The sequence below is a fragment of the Mustelus asterias genome, chromosome 21 (assembly GCF_964213995.1).
Source record: "Mustelus asterias chromosome 21, sMusAst1.hap1.1, whole genome shotgun sequence".
NCBI lineage: Eukaryota > Metazoa > Chordata > Chondrichthyes > Carcharhiniformes > Triakidae > Mustelus > Mustelus asterias.
The window spans coordinates 13,705,758-13,722,383 of NC_135821.1; the positions used below are offsets into that span (position 1 = coordinate 13,705,758).

At 48.6% G+C, this 16,626-nt stretch overlaps 1 protein-coding gene across 1 annotated transcript in view; it reads left to right on the top strand.

Annotated features, from left to right (window-relative positions):
• The window catches only part of tmprss6 (transmembrane serine protease 6), a 70,547-nt gene extending 62,637 nt beyond the window's left edge, over positions 1-7,910 (top strand). Inside the window, exons 16-18 of the mRNA XM_078237440.1 lie at positions 1,470-1,741; positions 5,320-5,456; positions 7,062-7,910. Of these exons, the coding sequence (XP_078093566.1) occupies positions 1,470-1,741; positions 5,320-5,456; positions 7,062-7,220 (568 nt within the window). The 3' untranslated portion in view covers positions 7,221-7,910. The remainder of the gene's footprint in view (positions 1-1,469; positions 1,742-5,319; positions 5,457-7,061) is intronic.
• The last annotated feature ends 8,716 nt before the right edge of the window (positions 7,911-16,626 follow it).

Sequence of the window (16,626 nt, forward strand, 5' to 3'; positions counted from 1 at the left end):
GCATGGCCAATCCACCTAACCTACATATCTTTGGACACTAAGGAGCAATTTAGCATGGCCAATCCACCTAACCTATACATCATTTGACACTAAGGGACAATTTAGCATGGCCATTCCACCTAACCTACACATCTTTGGACACTAATGGGCATTTTAGCATGGCCAATCCATCTAACCTGCACATCTTTGTACACTAAGGGGCCATTTAGCATGACCATTCCACCTAACCTGCACATCTTTGGACACTAAGGGGCAATTTAGCATGGCCAATCCACCTAACCTACATATCTTTGGACACTAAGGGGCAATTTAGCATGGCCAATCCACCTAACCTACATATCTTTGGACACTAAGGGGCAATTTAGCATGGCCAATCCACCTAACCTACACATCTTTGGACTGTGGGAGGAAACTGGAGCACCCGGAGGAAACCCACACAGACATCGGGAGAAAGTGCAAACTCCAAACAGACAGTGACCAAGGCCAGAATTGAACCTGGATCCCTGGCACTGTGAGCAGTTCTAACCACTGTGCCACCATGCTGCCCCAAATCAAACAGTGCCAAATCAAACTGTTATTCTAGTTAGTTTATACAACTGGTGTTTATCCCCAGTCTATGGATGCGAGGTGGATTCTGCCTTGTCAAAGGATTCTTTAATATAGCCCTGAAATTCAGGCTGGGATCAAAGGCCCAAGAGTGTTCAGATTTGATTTGATTTGATTTATTATTGTCACATGTATTGGGATACAGTGAAAAGTATTGTTTCTTGTGCGCTATACAGCCAAAGCATACCGTTCATAGAGAAGGAAAGGAGAGAGTTCAGAATGTAGTGTTACAGTCATAGCTAGCGTGTAGAGAAAGATCAAATGGTAGGTCCATTCAAATGTCTGATTACAACAGGGAAGAAGCTGTTTTTGAGTCGGTTGGGACATGACCTCAGATTTTTGTATTTTTTCCCGACGGAAGAAGATGGAAGAGAGAATGTCCGGGGTGCATGGGGTCTTTGACTATGCCGGCTGCTTTTCCGAGACAGCGGGAAGTGTAGATGGAGTCGATGGATGGGAGGCTGGTTTGTGTGATGAACTGGGTTACGTTCACAACCCTCTGTAGTTTCTTGCGGTCTTGGTCAGACCAGGAGACATACCAAGCTGGTTTCTATGGTGCATCTGTAAAAACTGGCGAGAGTCGTAGCAGGCATGCCAAATTTCCTTAGCCTCCTGAGAAAGTAGAGGCGTTGGTGGGGCTTTCTTAACTATAACGCGGCATGGGGGGACCAGGACAGGTTGTTGGTGATCTGGACACCTAGATCTTGAAGCTCTCGACCATTTCCAATTCATCACCGTTGATGTAGACAGGGGCAAGTCCTCCTGAAGTCGATGACTATCTCCTTAATTTTACTAACATTGAGGGAGAGATTATTGTCATCTCTCTATGTCTTCATTTAAAATTCTTTTGTGTTTCCTTGCAGAATTACCCCTCCATACCAATGGACAGTCATCCTCGGCAAGTTTAAGCTTAATGTCATTGGCTACCATGAGACCACTTTCAAGGTGGACAAAATTATCTCTCACCGTTACTATGACGAGGACACCTATGACTACGACATTGCTCTGCTCCTGTTGGACCAACCGGTACCCATGGTGCCATTCACCTTTCCTATCTGCCTCCCCGCCAGGACACAGGTGTTCGAAACGGACACAGTGTGTTGGGTCACGGGCTGGGGTACTACAGAAGAGGACGGTAAGTGACCCTGGAGGCCGGACCTTCCCTACAGCCTTAGCTTTGTGCGTGTTTTCCTGCCCTGTTGAAAGTGCATGAGTTGCACACCTGTCAGTATAACTGCGCACAACATATTACAATTTTTTCAAGATTATGCCCCTCCATTCTGGAATCTTCCAATCAGACGAAATACTTTATATTAAACACCTCAATTGGGGTGGCACAGTGGTCAGCACTGCTGCCCCACAGCATCAGGGACCCGGGTTTAATTCCAGCCTTGGGTCACTGTCTGTGTGGAGTCTGCACGTTCTCCCCATGTCTGTGTGGGCTTCCTCCGGGTTGCTCCGGTTTCCTCCCACAGTCCAAAGATGTGTAGGTTAGGTGGATTGGCCATGTTAAATTGCCCCTTAGTGCCCAAAGATGTGTCGGTTATGTGGGTTGGCCATGCTAAATTGCTCATTAGTGATCAAAGATGTGTAGGTTAGGTGGATTGGCCGTACTAAATTGCCCCTTAATATCGAAAGATGCGGAGGTTAGATTGATTAGCCATGCTAAATTGCCTCTTAGTATCCAAAGATGTGCAGGCCAGGTGGATTGGCTATGCTAAATTGCCCCTCAGTGTCCAAAAACGTGTAGGTTAGGTGGATTGGCTGTGCTAAATTGCCCCTTAGTTTACAAAGATGGAAAGTGTGGTGGATTGGCTATGCTAAATTGCCCCTTAGTATCCAAAGATTTGTAGGTTAGGTGGATTGGCCAAGCTAAATTGCCCCTTAGTATCCAAAGATGTGTAGGTTAGGTGGATTGGCCAAGCTAAATTGCCCCTTAGTATCCAAAGATTTGTAGGTTAGGTGGATTGGCCAAGCTAAATTGCCCCTTAGTATCCAAAGATGTGTAGGTTAGGTGGATTGGCCAAGCTAAATTGTCCCTTAGTGTCCAAAGATGTGTGAGTTAGGTGGATTGGCCTTGCTAAATTGTCCCTTAGTGTCCAAAGATGTGTGGGTTAGGTAGATTGGCCATGGGAAATGTGTGGAAATATGGGACAGGGCAGGGGAGTGCGCCTTGGTAAGATGCTCTGTTAGAGGATTGGTGCAGGCTCGATGGGCCGAATAGCTTCTTCTGCACTGTAGCGATTCTATGATTTTCTGAATTGGATCACCCCTTCATCCAATCTGGTCAAATAAATACAAGGCTAGTCTGTGCAACCTCTGGTCATAATGTAACTCTTTTGGGGAGATGGGGGTGTCGTGGTAATGTCACTGGGCTGGGAATCCGGAGTCGCAGGCTAATGCTCCACGGACACGAGTTCAAATCCCACTATGGCAACAGATGGTATTTAAATCCAATTTATTAATAAAGTCTGGAATTAAAAGCTGATCTTGGAATGGTGACCATGAAACTATCAGTTGTTATAAAACTCATTTTCTCCCGACTCCATTGAAAAACCACAAGTTGCACGTCTGTCAGTATAGAAACATAGAAAATAGGAGCAGGAGGAGGCCATTCGGCCCTTCGAACCTGCTCCGCCATTCAATATAATCATGGCTGATCATCCGACTCAATAACCTCATCCCACCTTCTCCCCTATATCCTTTGATCCCTTTAGTCCAAAGAGTTATATCCAACTCCTTCTTGGGAAAAATGTGGGGTGGATTTTCAGGCCGCGCTCGCCCCACCCAAAACTGGAAAATCCTACCCGAGGTCAACGGACCTTTGCTTGGTCCGCCCGCTAGGATTCCCTTGGCGGGCCGGATGGGAAAATACCCCCCACAATGTTTTGGTTTCAATGGCTTTCTGTGGTAGCAAATTCCACACGCTCACCACTCTCTGGGTGAAGAAATTCCTTATCTCAATCCTAAAAGGTTTACTTACCCCTTATCTTTAGACTATGACCCCTGGTTCTGGATTCCCCCACCATCGGGAACATCCTTCCTGCATCTATCCTGAATATAACCGAACACCAGAGTTAGGCTATAGAGGATTGATGTCAGAAAGCACTCCTTCACACAAAGGCTAATGGAAACCCGGAACTCCCTCGCCGCAAAATGCTGTTAAAGTTGCATTCAATTGAAAATGTAATTGTAAGATTCTAATTCGGCACGAGTTTTAAGAGATATGGACCCTACAATACCCACGCAAACCAGCCTCCCATCCATCGACTCCGTCTACACTTCCCACTGCCTCGGCAAAGCAGCCAGCATAATTAAGGACCCCACACACCCCAGATTGATTGGCCAGGCTAAAATTGCCCCTTAGTGTCCTGAGATGCATAGGTTAGAGGGGTTAGTGGGTAAAATATGTAGGGATATGGGGGTAGGGCCTGGGTGGGATTGTGGTCGGTGCAGACTCGATGGGCCGAATGGCCTCTTTCTGTACTGTAGGGTTTCTATGGTTCTATGATTCTATTGTCACATGTATTAGTATACAGTGAAAAGTATTGTTTCTTGCACGCTATACAAAGCGTACCATACATAGAGAAGGAAAGGAGAGAGTGCAGAATGTAATGTTACAGTCACAGCTAGGGTGTAGAGAAAGATCAACTTAGAGTGAGGTAAGTCCATTCAAAAGTCTGACAGCAGCAGGGAAGAAGCTGTTCTTGAGCTGGTTGGTACGTGACCTCAGACTTTTGTATCTTTTTCCTGACGGAAGAAGGTGGAAGAGAGAATGTCCAAGGTCAGTGGGGTCCTTAATTATGCTGGCTGCTTTTCTGAGGCAGCGGGAAGTGTAGACAGAGTCAATGGGTGGGAGGTTGGTTTGCATGATGGACTGGGCTATGTTCACGACCCTTTGTAGTTTCTTGCAGTCTTGGACAGAGCAGGAGCCATACCAAGCTGTGATACAACCAGAAAGGATACTTTCTATGGTGCATCTGTTAGAGTTTGGTGAGAGTCGTAGCAGGCATGCTGAATTTCCTTCGCCTCCTGGGGCGGCATGGTGTCACAGTGGTTAGCCAGGGACCCGGGTTCAATTCCGGCCCCGGGACACTATCTGTGCGGAGGTTGCACTTTCTCCCAGTGTCTGTGTGGGTTTCCTCCGGGTGCTCCGGTTTCCTCCCACAGTCCAAAGATGTGTGGGTTGGGTTGATTGGCTATGCTCTAGTGTCACTCTAGTGTCAGGGCTATTAGCGGGTTGAACGTGTGGGGTTACAGGAATAGGGTCTGGGTGGGATTGTGGTCGGTACAGACATAATGTGCCTCCTTCTGTACTGTAGGGATTCTATGAAAGTAGAGGCATTGATGGGCTTTCTTAACTATAGCTTCAGCGTGGAGAGATCAGGGCCAATTTTTGGTGAATTGAACACCTAGAAATCTGAAGCTCTCGACCATTTCCACTTCATTCCCGTTGATGTAGACAGGGGCATGTCCTCCACTACACTGACTAAACAAGGTAGATGAAGTCAAATACATCTTATTAAATGGTAGAAGCAGCTTAATGAATTGAATGTCTTCTTAATCCCAGAGTCCTTATTCAAAACCAATCTTGTCAATGATGGTGATGGTATTGGTAATAGTGCAGAATCTTTCCAAACGTGGAGAAGGCGGGGGTCTACACTGAACAACGAGTGCAGAAGGATTCGGTAACCGTCTCTCCATTTCTTTTAGGTTCCGTTGCAAACGTTCTCCAGAAGGTCGACGTTAAACTGGTTGATCAGTCGACTTGCAACAAAGCCTATTCCTACACCATTACTCCCAGGATGATCTGTGCTGGTTACGCTGAGGGAGAGAAGGATTCCTGTCAGGTACTGAGCGAAGCTTTTATCTTTCGACAAAAGAAATCTGGTAGTTTCCTGGCTTTCGATGAAGGCCGTTAGCGCCGCTGCCTCACAGCGCCAGGGACCCGGGTTCGATTCCTGGCTCGGGTCACCGTCTGTGCGGAGTTTGCACGTTCTCCCCGTGTCTGCGTGGGTTTCCTCCGGGTGCTCCGGTTTCCTCCCACAGTCTGAAAGACATGCTGGTTAGGGTGCACTGGTCGTGCTAAATTCTCCCTCAGTGTACCCGAACAGGTGCCGGAGTGTGGCAACTAGGGGAATTTTAGCACTGCACTTCATTGCAGTGTTAATGTAAGCCTTACCTGTGACTAATAAACTTTACTTTACTTACTTTTACTTTAGACTGAGTTGTTAAAATTTAAAGCTTTAAAGTCTATTTATGAGTGTCACAAGCAGGCTTACATTAACACTGCAATGAAGTTACTGTGAAAATCCCCCAGTCGCCACACTCCAGCACCTGTTTGGGTACACTGAGGGAGAATTTAGCACCTAACCAGCACGCCTTTCGGACTGCGGGAGGAAACCGGAACACCTGGAGGAAACCCACGCAGACACGGGGAGAACGTGCAGACTCCGCACAGACAGTGACCCAAGCCGGGAATCGAACCCGGGTCCCTGGCGCAGTGCTAACCACTGTGCCACCATGTCACCCATCTGTGGGTTTGATTTGTTTGGGCCTATGGAGTTGGTGTCTGTGGGAAGGGGTCTGGTAAATAGGGCTAGCTGGGCTCCAGTGGCAGGGGAGGCAGTAACCAGGGGAGTTTGCACATTCTCCCCGTGTCTGCGTGGGTTTCCTCCGGGTGCTCCAGTTTCCTCCCACAGTCCAAAGATGTGGGAGTTAGGTGGATTGGCCATGCTAAATTGCCCCTTAGTGTCAGGGGGACTAGCAGGGTAAATATGTGGGGTTATGGGGATAGGGCCTGGGTGGGATTGTGGTTGGTGCAGACTCGATGGGCCGAATGGTCTCCTTCTGCGCTGTAGGAATTCTATGATCTTTGGACACCAAGGGCAAATTTAGCATGGCCAATCAACCTAACCCGCACATCTTTTGGACTGTGGGAGGAAACCGGAGCACCTGGAGGAAACCCACGCAGACACTGGGAGAATGTGCAAACTCCACACAGACAGTTAAGTTTTAAGTTTTTATTTATTAGTCATAAGTACGCTTACATTCACACAGTACTGAAGTTACTGTGAAAATCCCCTAGTCGCCACACTCTAGCGCCTGTTCGGGTACACTAAGGGACAATCTAGCATGGCCAATGCACCTAGCCTGCACATCTTTGGAGTGTGGGAGGGAACCGGAGCACCCGGAGGTAACCCACACGGACACGGTGGCGCAGTGGTTAGCACTGCAGCCTCAAAGCGCCAGGGACCAGGGTTCTATTCCAGCCTCGGCTCACTGTCTGTGTGGAGTCTGTGCGTTCTCCCCGTGTCTGTGTGGGTTTCCTCCGGGTGCTGTGAGGCAGCAGTGCTAACCACTGTGCCGCCCCATCTAACCTGTCAACAAATATTTCTGTTTAAAACATGAAGGCAGCAATATTTCCAACTTCTGATATCCTCCTTTATCTACAGGGTGACTCGGGCGGGCCGCTGGTCTGTCAACAGTCCAGCGGGCGGTGGTTCCTGGCTGGAATCGTGAGCTACGGTTATGGCTGTGCCCGGCCAGGATATTACGGCGTCTACACACGGGTGACTCGGTTCCTCGATTGGATTGAGACCCACGCGTCGTAACCAAAGGGAAGCCTCCACATCCACCGGAGCCAAGACGTTTGGATGTGTAAGACTGCCAGTGGTAGGGACCCTGCTCCCAGGGAACCACCAACCGCAACCTGGGGCTTTGGGCGACCGTTGATGATGTCAGCTTACGTGGTCAACCATAGAGATGTCAACGCGGTCTCCTTTGTAAATAAGCTATGCAGCCAATGAGCTAACCGAGCTGACTGGGTGGATATGTCAAAGGATTGAGGAAGGCGGGAAATTAGGCAACCATCTTCTCACTGTCATTTTTGGAAGGTTTGTGCTCGTCGGGGAAAACAACATAAGAAACCATTTTGATATCAGACAGCCAAGTGAGCACTTTAACAGCCGGTCAGACCCATCCACAAACATCCACTCCCTCCACCACCGACGCTCAGTAGCAGCAGTGTGTACCATCTACAAGATGCACTGCAGCAACTCACCAAAGATCCTTAGACAGCACCTTCTAAACCCACAACCACTTCCATCTAGGACAAGGGCAGCAGATACATGGGAACATAAGATCATAAGAACTAGGAGCAGGAGTAGGCCATCCGGCCCCTTGAGCCTGCTCTGCCATTCAAGAAGATCATAGAACATAGAACAGTACAGTACAGAACAGGCCCTTCGGCCCACGATGTTGTGCTGAGCTTTATCTGAAACCAAGATCAAGCTATCCCACTCCCTATCATCCTGGAGTGCTCCACGTGCCTATCCAATAACTGCTTAAATGTTCCTAAAGTGTCTGACTCCACTATCACTGCAGGCAGTCCATTCCACACCCCAACCACTCTCTGAGTAAAGAACCTACCTCGGACATCCTTCCTATATCTCCCACCATGAACCCTATAGTTATGCCCCCTGGTAATAGCTCCATCCACCCGAGGAAATAGTCTTTGAACGTTCACTCTATCTATCCCCTTCATCATTTTATAAACCTCTATTAAGTCTCCCCTCAACCTCCTCCGCTCCAGAGAGAACAGCCCTAGCTCCCTCAACCTTTCCTCATAAGACCGACCCTCCAAACCAGGCAGCATCCTGGTAAATCTCCTCTGCACTCTTTCCAGCACTTCCACATCCTTCTTATAGTGAGGTGACCAGAACTGCACACAATATTCCAAATGTGGTCTCACCAAGGTCCTGTACAGTTGCAGCATAACCCCACGGCTCTTAAACTCCAACCCCCTGTTAATAAAAGCTAACACACTATAGGCCTTCTTCACAGCTCTATCCACTTGAGTGGCAACCTTCAGAGCGGGCGGGTAAGTGGAGCTGATCTTTCCGTGGACTCAGCTCCACTTACCCGCCCGTTCACCATAACCCTTAATTCCTTTACTATTTAAAAATCTACCTTTGCCTTAAAAACATTCAACGAGGAACACCACCACCTGCAAGTTCCCCTCCAAGCCACTCACCATCCTGACTTGGAAATATATCGCCATTCCTTCGCAGTCACTGGGTCAAAATCCTGGAATTCTCTCCCTAACGGCATTGTGGGTCAACCCACAGAACATGGACTGCAGCGATTCAAGATGGCAGCTCATCGCCACCTTCTCAAGGGCAACTAGGGATGGGCAATAAATGCTGGCCTGGCCAGCGACGCTCATGTCCCCACGAATGAATAAAAATAAACCTTTCATACTTTTGAAACTCTATTACATCTTACAATAGAGGAAGTTAGAGAAAACAACCTCAGGTTCCCTAGTCTCTCAGCATAAGAATCATAGAATCCCTACAGTGCAGAAGGAGGCCATTCAGCCCATCGAGTCTGCACCGAACACAATCCCACCCAGACCCTATTCTCCTAACCCCACATATTTATCCTGCCAATCCCCCTGACACTAAGGTCAATTTAGCACGGCCAATCAACCTAACTTGCACATCTTTGGAGTGTGGGAGGAAACCAGAGCACCCGGAGGAAACCCACGCAGAATATTCAAACTCCACACAGACCCTAGGCCGGAATTGAACCGGGTCCCTGGCGCTGTGAGGCAGCAGTGCTAACCACTGTGCTGGTAACTGAAAGGTAACTGCCTTTTTCTAAAAATAAAAAACAGATGGGATTATCTCAAATGAGTTTTGCGTTTTGTCAAATATTTGAAGTCGACGATGTGTGTATTTGAACCGGAGAGACTTAATTTAAATGATATACTGTTTTTGCCTATTTTTGCCAAGCAAGGAACCTTTACGAAACGATTATTTTGCACTCCCGTGACCTCAAACCAAAGGGTGAATTTCCAGCTTGAGAACAGCAAAATGCTGTTTATATAAATGACTTTGGAACACAAGACTCAGCAGGATTAGGCCATTCAGCCCCTTGACGCCTGCTATGATCAGGTCTGATCTGACTGTGATCTCAACCTCTCTTTCCTGACTGGCCCCACCCCCATAACCATTCATTCCCATCAAAGGTCTATCCAACTCAGCCTTTGACATATTCAATGTCCCAGCCTCCACTGCTTCCAGGGGGGAGAACAATTCCAGACTAACTTCCCTCAGAGAGAAAAAAAAATTCTCCTCATCTGTGTCTCAAAATGGTGTCCTCTTATTTTTAAACCCCCTTGTTGTAGTCTCCCGGAAACATCCTCCCAGCATCCATCCTGTCAAGTCCCCTCAGGATCCTATGTTTCAATGGGATCACCTCTAACCTTCAATGGACACACACCCGGTGTGTTGTATCTTTCCTCGGAAGGTAAGCCCTTCATCCCAGGAATTAGTCAAGTGACTCAGAGGCTGGTTAAAGTGTAGAACGGATGGATCGTCAGGGAAGACAATGGGCGGGATTTTCCAGCTGCGCTCGCCCCAAAACTGGAAAATCCCACCCGAGGTCAACGGAAAATTCGCCCCCATGTCAATAAATTTGAGGAGAACTTGGAAAGTGATTGCAGTTGTGAGATACTGTCTGGTAATTATTAAGAGGCAGATAGCTCACAATGATATTCATAGCATCATAGAATCCCTACAGTGCAGAAGGAGAACATTCGGCCCATCGAGTCTGCACCAACAACAATCCCACCCAAGTCCTAATCCCGTAACCCCATGTATTTACCTACTTAATCCCCCTAACCTACACATCTTGGGACACTAAGGGGCAATTTAGCATGGCCAATCCCCCTAATCTACGTATCTTTGGACTATGGAAGGAACCCAGAGCACCCGGAGGAAACCCACGCAGACACGGGGAGAACGTGCAGACTCTGCACAGACAGTGACCCAAGCCGGGAATCGAACCCGGGTCCCTGACGCTGTGAGGCAGCAGTGCTAACCACTGTGCCACCATATTATGACATGACATGGCCGATGTTTGGTACCCCTCAGAAAATTGTCCAACTTAATCCAATCAACACAGTGATTGTTGGCTGTGCGTTGATAGGAGTATTACACCTGCAATGCAAACAAGTCACCATAACACGTTGGAGCAGAAGTAGGCCATTCAGCCCATTGAGTCTGCTCCGCCATTCAATGAGATCATGACTGCTCTGCTATGATAACTCTTAACTTCACTTTCCCATCTTATCCCCATAACCCTCGATTGCCTTGCTGTTTAAAAGTACATCAGTACAAGTCAGTGGAGGATGCACTGGTCTGGGAATCTTGGTTGGCCTCCTCCTGTCCCCGGCTCAGGGAAACCGAGACTACCTGTTGAGATAGTTCAGTTGTGGTGTGCTAACCAAGACTCTCCCTGAATCTACAACCTGCACTTCATTCAAAGTTCCTTCATTCAGTTTATCTGATAGTTTCACTTTGTTTTTAAAGCAAGTTCATTTTGAACATTGGAGGAAGTTAATTGGTCAAATAGACCAACTCCAGTATTCGCTCACCTAGTGTCAGATAATAGAGAGTCAGAAAGAACCATTGACCCAGCTCAAGGGCAGTGCAAGGGCGGCACGGTGGCACAGTGGTTAGCACTGCTGCCTCACAGCGCCAGGGTTCAATTCCGGCCTCGGGTGACCGCGTGGAGTCTGCACTCTCTCTCCCGTGTCTGCGTGGGTTCCCTCCGGGTGCTCCGGTTTCCTCCCACAGTCCAAAGATATGCTTCATTAGGTTGATTGGCCATGCTAAATTACGCCTTAGTGTCCCAAGATCATAGAATCCCTGCAGTGCAGAAGGAGGCCATCAACCTAACCCGCACATCTTTGGATGAACAGGCGCCGGAGTGTGGCGACTAGGGGATTTTCACAGTAACTTCATTGCAGTGTTAACGTAAACCTACTTGTGACTAATAAATAAAAACTTAAAACTTAACTGTCTGTGTGGAGTCTGCATGCTCTCCCCGCGTCTGCATGGGTTTCCTCCGGGTGCTCCCGGTTTCCTCCCACAGTCCAAAGATGTGCGGGTTAGGTTGATTGGCCGTGCTAAGTTACCCCTTAGTGTCAAAGATCATAGTATCCCTACAGAGCAGGAGGCCATTCGGCCCATCAGGTCTGCACTGACCACAATCCCACCCAGGCCCTACCCCATAACCCCACATATTTACTCTAGCTAGTCCGCCTGACACTAAGGGGCAATTTATCATGGCCAAGGCACCTAACCAACATGTCTTTCGGACTGTGGGAGGAAACCAGAGCCACCCGGAGTCACCTGAAGAAGGGGCTTGGAGCTCCGAAAAACTGTGTGGCTTTTGCTACCAAATAAACCTGTTGGACTTTAACCTGGTGTTGTTAAACTTCTTACTGTGTTTACCCCAGTCCAACGCCGGCATCTCCACATCATGACTACCATCGGCAAGTGGAAAGGCAGGAACAACCGCGGCAGTGAGCTCTTTTGAGATTAAAGTTAGAATCCTACAGTGCACAAAGAGGCCATTCGGCCCATCGAGTCTGCACCGACCACAATCCCACCCAGGCCCTATCCCCCCAACCCCATGCATTTACCCCTGCTAGTTCCCCTGACACTAAGGGGGAAATTTAGCGTGGTCAATCCACCTAACCAGCACATCTTTCGGGCTGTGGGGAGAAACTGGAGCACCCGGAGGAAACCCACGCAGAGACGGGGAGAACGTGCAGACTCCGCACAGACAGTGACCCAAGCCGGGAATTGAACCCAGGTCCCTGGCGCTGTGAGGCAGCAGTGCTGACCACTGTGCTGCCCCTTCGAGCAGGGAGTTGGAGGAGAGTAAGAGGGAACTCCGCTCTTAATCTAAGCTGCGCTATATCCGATCTGGGGGCGTCTGACCTTGACGTTGAGCCCTTTTCCCCCAGGCGGAGACCCTCACCTTGGAATAAAATGACCGAGGAACACCCAGCAGCCCGTCAAACCTTAGGAACTGCCAACGTTGGATTGTTTCAGTAATGGTTGAAACGTCCGAAGCTCTTCCAGTGATTTTGCAAATATCGATGTTATTCTGAAGCTGCTGTGTTTAGTGACGCTGCAACACTTGAAGCAGCTGCTGCTGTATTGTTTGTATAAAATGGATTAAAGAATGACTGGGTGGCCTTTTTATTGTGATGGGGGGGTGACGATGTGAAATGAGAGTGAGTGGTGGGCAGATGGTCCTCACATTATACGATCCAATTATTTCAGACTGAAATTACAGAATCAATATGGAATCATACAGGGCAGAATTCGAGTCTGCACCGACCACAATCCCACCCAGGCCCTATCCCCATAACCCCATGCATTTACCCTAGCTCGTCCCCTGACACGAAGTGGTAATTTAGCATGGCCAATCCACCCAACCCGCACACCTTTGGATGGTGGGAGGAAACTGGAGCACCTGGAGGAAACCCACGCAGACATGGGGAGAATATGCAAACCCCAGTGGCCCAAGCCGGGAATCGAACCCAGGTCCCTGGTGCTGAGAGACAGCAGTGCTAACCACTGTCCCACCCCATTCATTCATGATTCATTCGTGGGACATGGGCGTTGCTGGCTAGGCCAGCATTTGTTGCCCATCCCCAGTTACCCTTCAGGTGGTGGTGGTAAGCTGCCTTTTTGAACCATTGTAGTTAGCGATTGCTACAACTGAGTGTCTCACTTGGTCTTTTCATTCATTTATATGTTTATTAGTGTCACAAGTAAGCTTACAATCCCCGAGTCGCCACACTCCAGCACCTGTTCGGGTACTCTGAGGGAGAATTTAGCAATCCACCTAACCAGCACGTCTAACCAGGACTGTGGGAGGAAACCAGAGCACCCGGAAGAAGCCTATGCAAACACAGGGAGAACATGCAAACTCCACTCAGACAGTGACCCAAACAATGAGTCACCTGATGAAGGAGCAACGTTCCCGAAAGCTCATGATTCCAAATATACCTATTGGACTTTAATCAGGTGTTGCGAGACTTCTTACTAATTTAAGCTTAGGTTGGGCGACACGGTGACACAATGGTTAGCACTGCTGCCTCACAGCGCCAGGGACCTGCGTCCAATTCCCGGCTCGGGTCACTGTGCGGAGTCTGCACATTCTCATGTCGGTGTGGATTTCCTCCAGGTGCTCTGGTTCCTCCCACACTCCAAAGATGTGCAGGTTAGATGTATTAGCCATGATAAATCTGTGGTGTTATGGGGATAGGGCAGGGGTATGGGGAGAGTGGGGTGAGTCAGTGCAGACTCGATGCATCCCTGCTGTACGGTCAGGATTCTTTGGTTCTTGGACACAGCATTCAAGTTTTGACCGCTCTAATTAAACATTTACTGCACTTGTTCAACATTCGCGCCCAGAAGGTTATGTAAACAGGGCTAGCACATCAAAAGCTGATCTATTAAAGCAAACTGCAGTTAAAGAGAATGGACCCGCCACTCTTGACATTCCCACAGATAAACAGATAACGGGCCTGATACAGCTACGCACAGAGGGTTTTGCCAACTCTCCAGGGTCAGTCTGGGAGTCTCGAGGAAATAAAGATTCATCTGATTCCGGGGTTGGCGGGACTGATGTATGAGGAGAGATTGATTAGGTTAGGATTGTTTTCGCTGGAGTTCAGACGAATGAGGGGGGAAATCTCAGAGACTTATAAAATTCTAACAGGACTAGACAGGGGTAGCTGCAGGGAGGATATTCCCGATGGTGGGCGAGTCCAGAACCAGGGGTCACAGTCTGAGGATTCGGGGTAGACCATTTAGGACGGAGGTGAGGAGACATTTCTTCACCCAAAGAGTGGTGAGCCTGTGGAATTCATTACCACAGGAAGTAGTTGATGCCAAAACATTGAATGCATTCAAGAGGCGGCTGGATATAGCACATGGGGCGAATGGGGTCAAAGGTTATGGGGAGAAATCAGGATTAGGCTTTACAGGGCAATACAGCAGGATATAGATAGGCTGGAAAATTGGGCGGAGAGGTGGCAGATGGAATTTAATCCTGATAAATGCGAAGTGATGCATTTCGGAAGAAATAATGTAGGGAGGAGTTATACAATAAATGGCAGAGTCATCAAGAGTATAGAAACAAAGAACAAGAACAAAGAACAATACAGCACAGGAACAGGCCCTTCGGCCCTCCAAGCCCGTGCCGCTCCCCGGTCCAGGATTGAATCCTGAATCCAGGATCCCCGCCCAATTTTCCAGCCTATCTACATACCAATATCCTATCCACCGAGCTGTCCCTCACAGCTACGATGCTTTGTTCATCACAATCTATTAACTCACCCCCACCCCCCCATTCCAGACCATGTGATCTCCAGGGAGAGGCGAAAACCCAGAGTGAAAACCCCAGGGCCAATATGGGGAAAAAAAATCTGGGAAATTCCTCTCCGACCCCCTGAGGCAATCGAAACGAGTCCAGGAGATCACAATGGCCCTGATCGGAAAATGCTTCCCAACCCTAGTCATTTCCACTTCCACGAACACCATATGAATTCCCTGCCCCCGAGACAGGTTCCCAACTATCCGCAGTCTCGCTCTGTACTGGCATCAGCAAGATGATCATAGAATGAAGCCTTGAAACGAGAAACAAGGAACAATTAGTCCGCGCCGCTCCCTGGTCCAAACTAGACCACTCTTTTGTATCCCTCCATTCCCACTCCGTTCATATAGCTGTCTAGATAAGTCTTAAACGTTCCCAGTGTGTCCGCCTCCACCACCTTGCCCGGCAACACATTCCAGGCCCCCACGACCCTCTGTGTGAAATATGTCCTTCTGATATCTGTGTTAAACCTCCCCCCCTTCACCTTGAACCTATGACCCCTTGTGAACGTCACCACCGACCCGGGGAAAAGCTTCCCACCGTTCACCCTATCTATGCCTTTCATAATTTTATACACCTCTATTAAGTCTCCCCTCATCCTCCGTCTTTCCAAGGAGAACAACCCCAGTTTCCCCAATCTCTCCTCATAACCAAGCCCCTCCATACCAGGCAACATCCTGGTAAACCTCCTCTGTACTCTCTCCAAAGCCTCCACGTCCTTCTGGTAGTGTGGCGACCAGAACTGGACGCAGTATTCCAAATGCGGCCGAACCAACGTTCTATACATCTGCAACATCAAACCCCAACTCTTATACTCTATGCCCCGTCCTATAAAGGCAAGCATGCCATATGCCTTCTTCACCACCTTCTCCACCTGTGACGTCACCTTCAAAGATCTGTGGACTTGCACACCCAGGTCCCTCTGCGTCTCTACACCCTTTATGGTTCTTCCATTTATCGTGTAGCTCCTCCCTACATTATTCCCACCAAAATGCATCACTTCGCATTTATCAGGATTGAACTCCATCTGCCATTTCCTTGCCCAAATTTCCAGCCTATCTATATCCTTCTGTAGCCTCTGACAATGTTCCTCACTATCTGCAAGTCTTGCCAGTTTTGTGTCGTCCGCAAACTTACTGATCACCCCAGTTACTCCTTCTTCCAGATCATTTATATAAATCACAAACAGCAGAGGTCCCAATACAGAGCCCTGCGGTACACCACTAGTCACAGGCCTCCAGCCGGAAAAAGACCCTTCCACTACCACCCTCTGTCTTCTATGACCAAGCCAGTTCTCCACCCATCTAGCCACCTCCCCCTTTATCCCATGGGATCCAACCTTTTTCACTAGCCTACCATGAGGGACTTTGTCAAACGCTTTACTAAAGTCCATATAGACAACATCCACGGCCCTTCCTTCGTCAACCATTTTGGTCACTTCTTCAAAAAACACCACCAGGTTAGTGAGGCATGACCTCCCTCTCACAAAACCACGTTGACTATCGTTAATGAGTTTATTCCTTTCTAAATGCGCATACATCCTATCTCTAAGAATCTTCTCCAACAACTTCCCCACCACGGACGTCAAGCTCACCGGCCTATAATTACCCGGGTTATCCTTCCTACCCTTCTTAAATAATGGGACCACATTGGCTATCCTCCAATCCTCTGGGACCTCACCTGTGTCCAGTGACGAGACAAAGATTTGCGTCAGAGGCCCAACGATTTCACCTCTCGTCTCCCTGAGCAGCCTTGGATAGATTCCATCAGGCC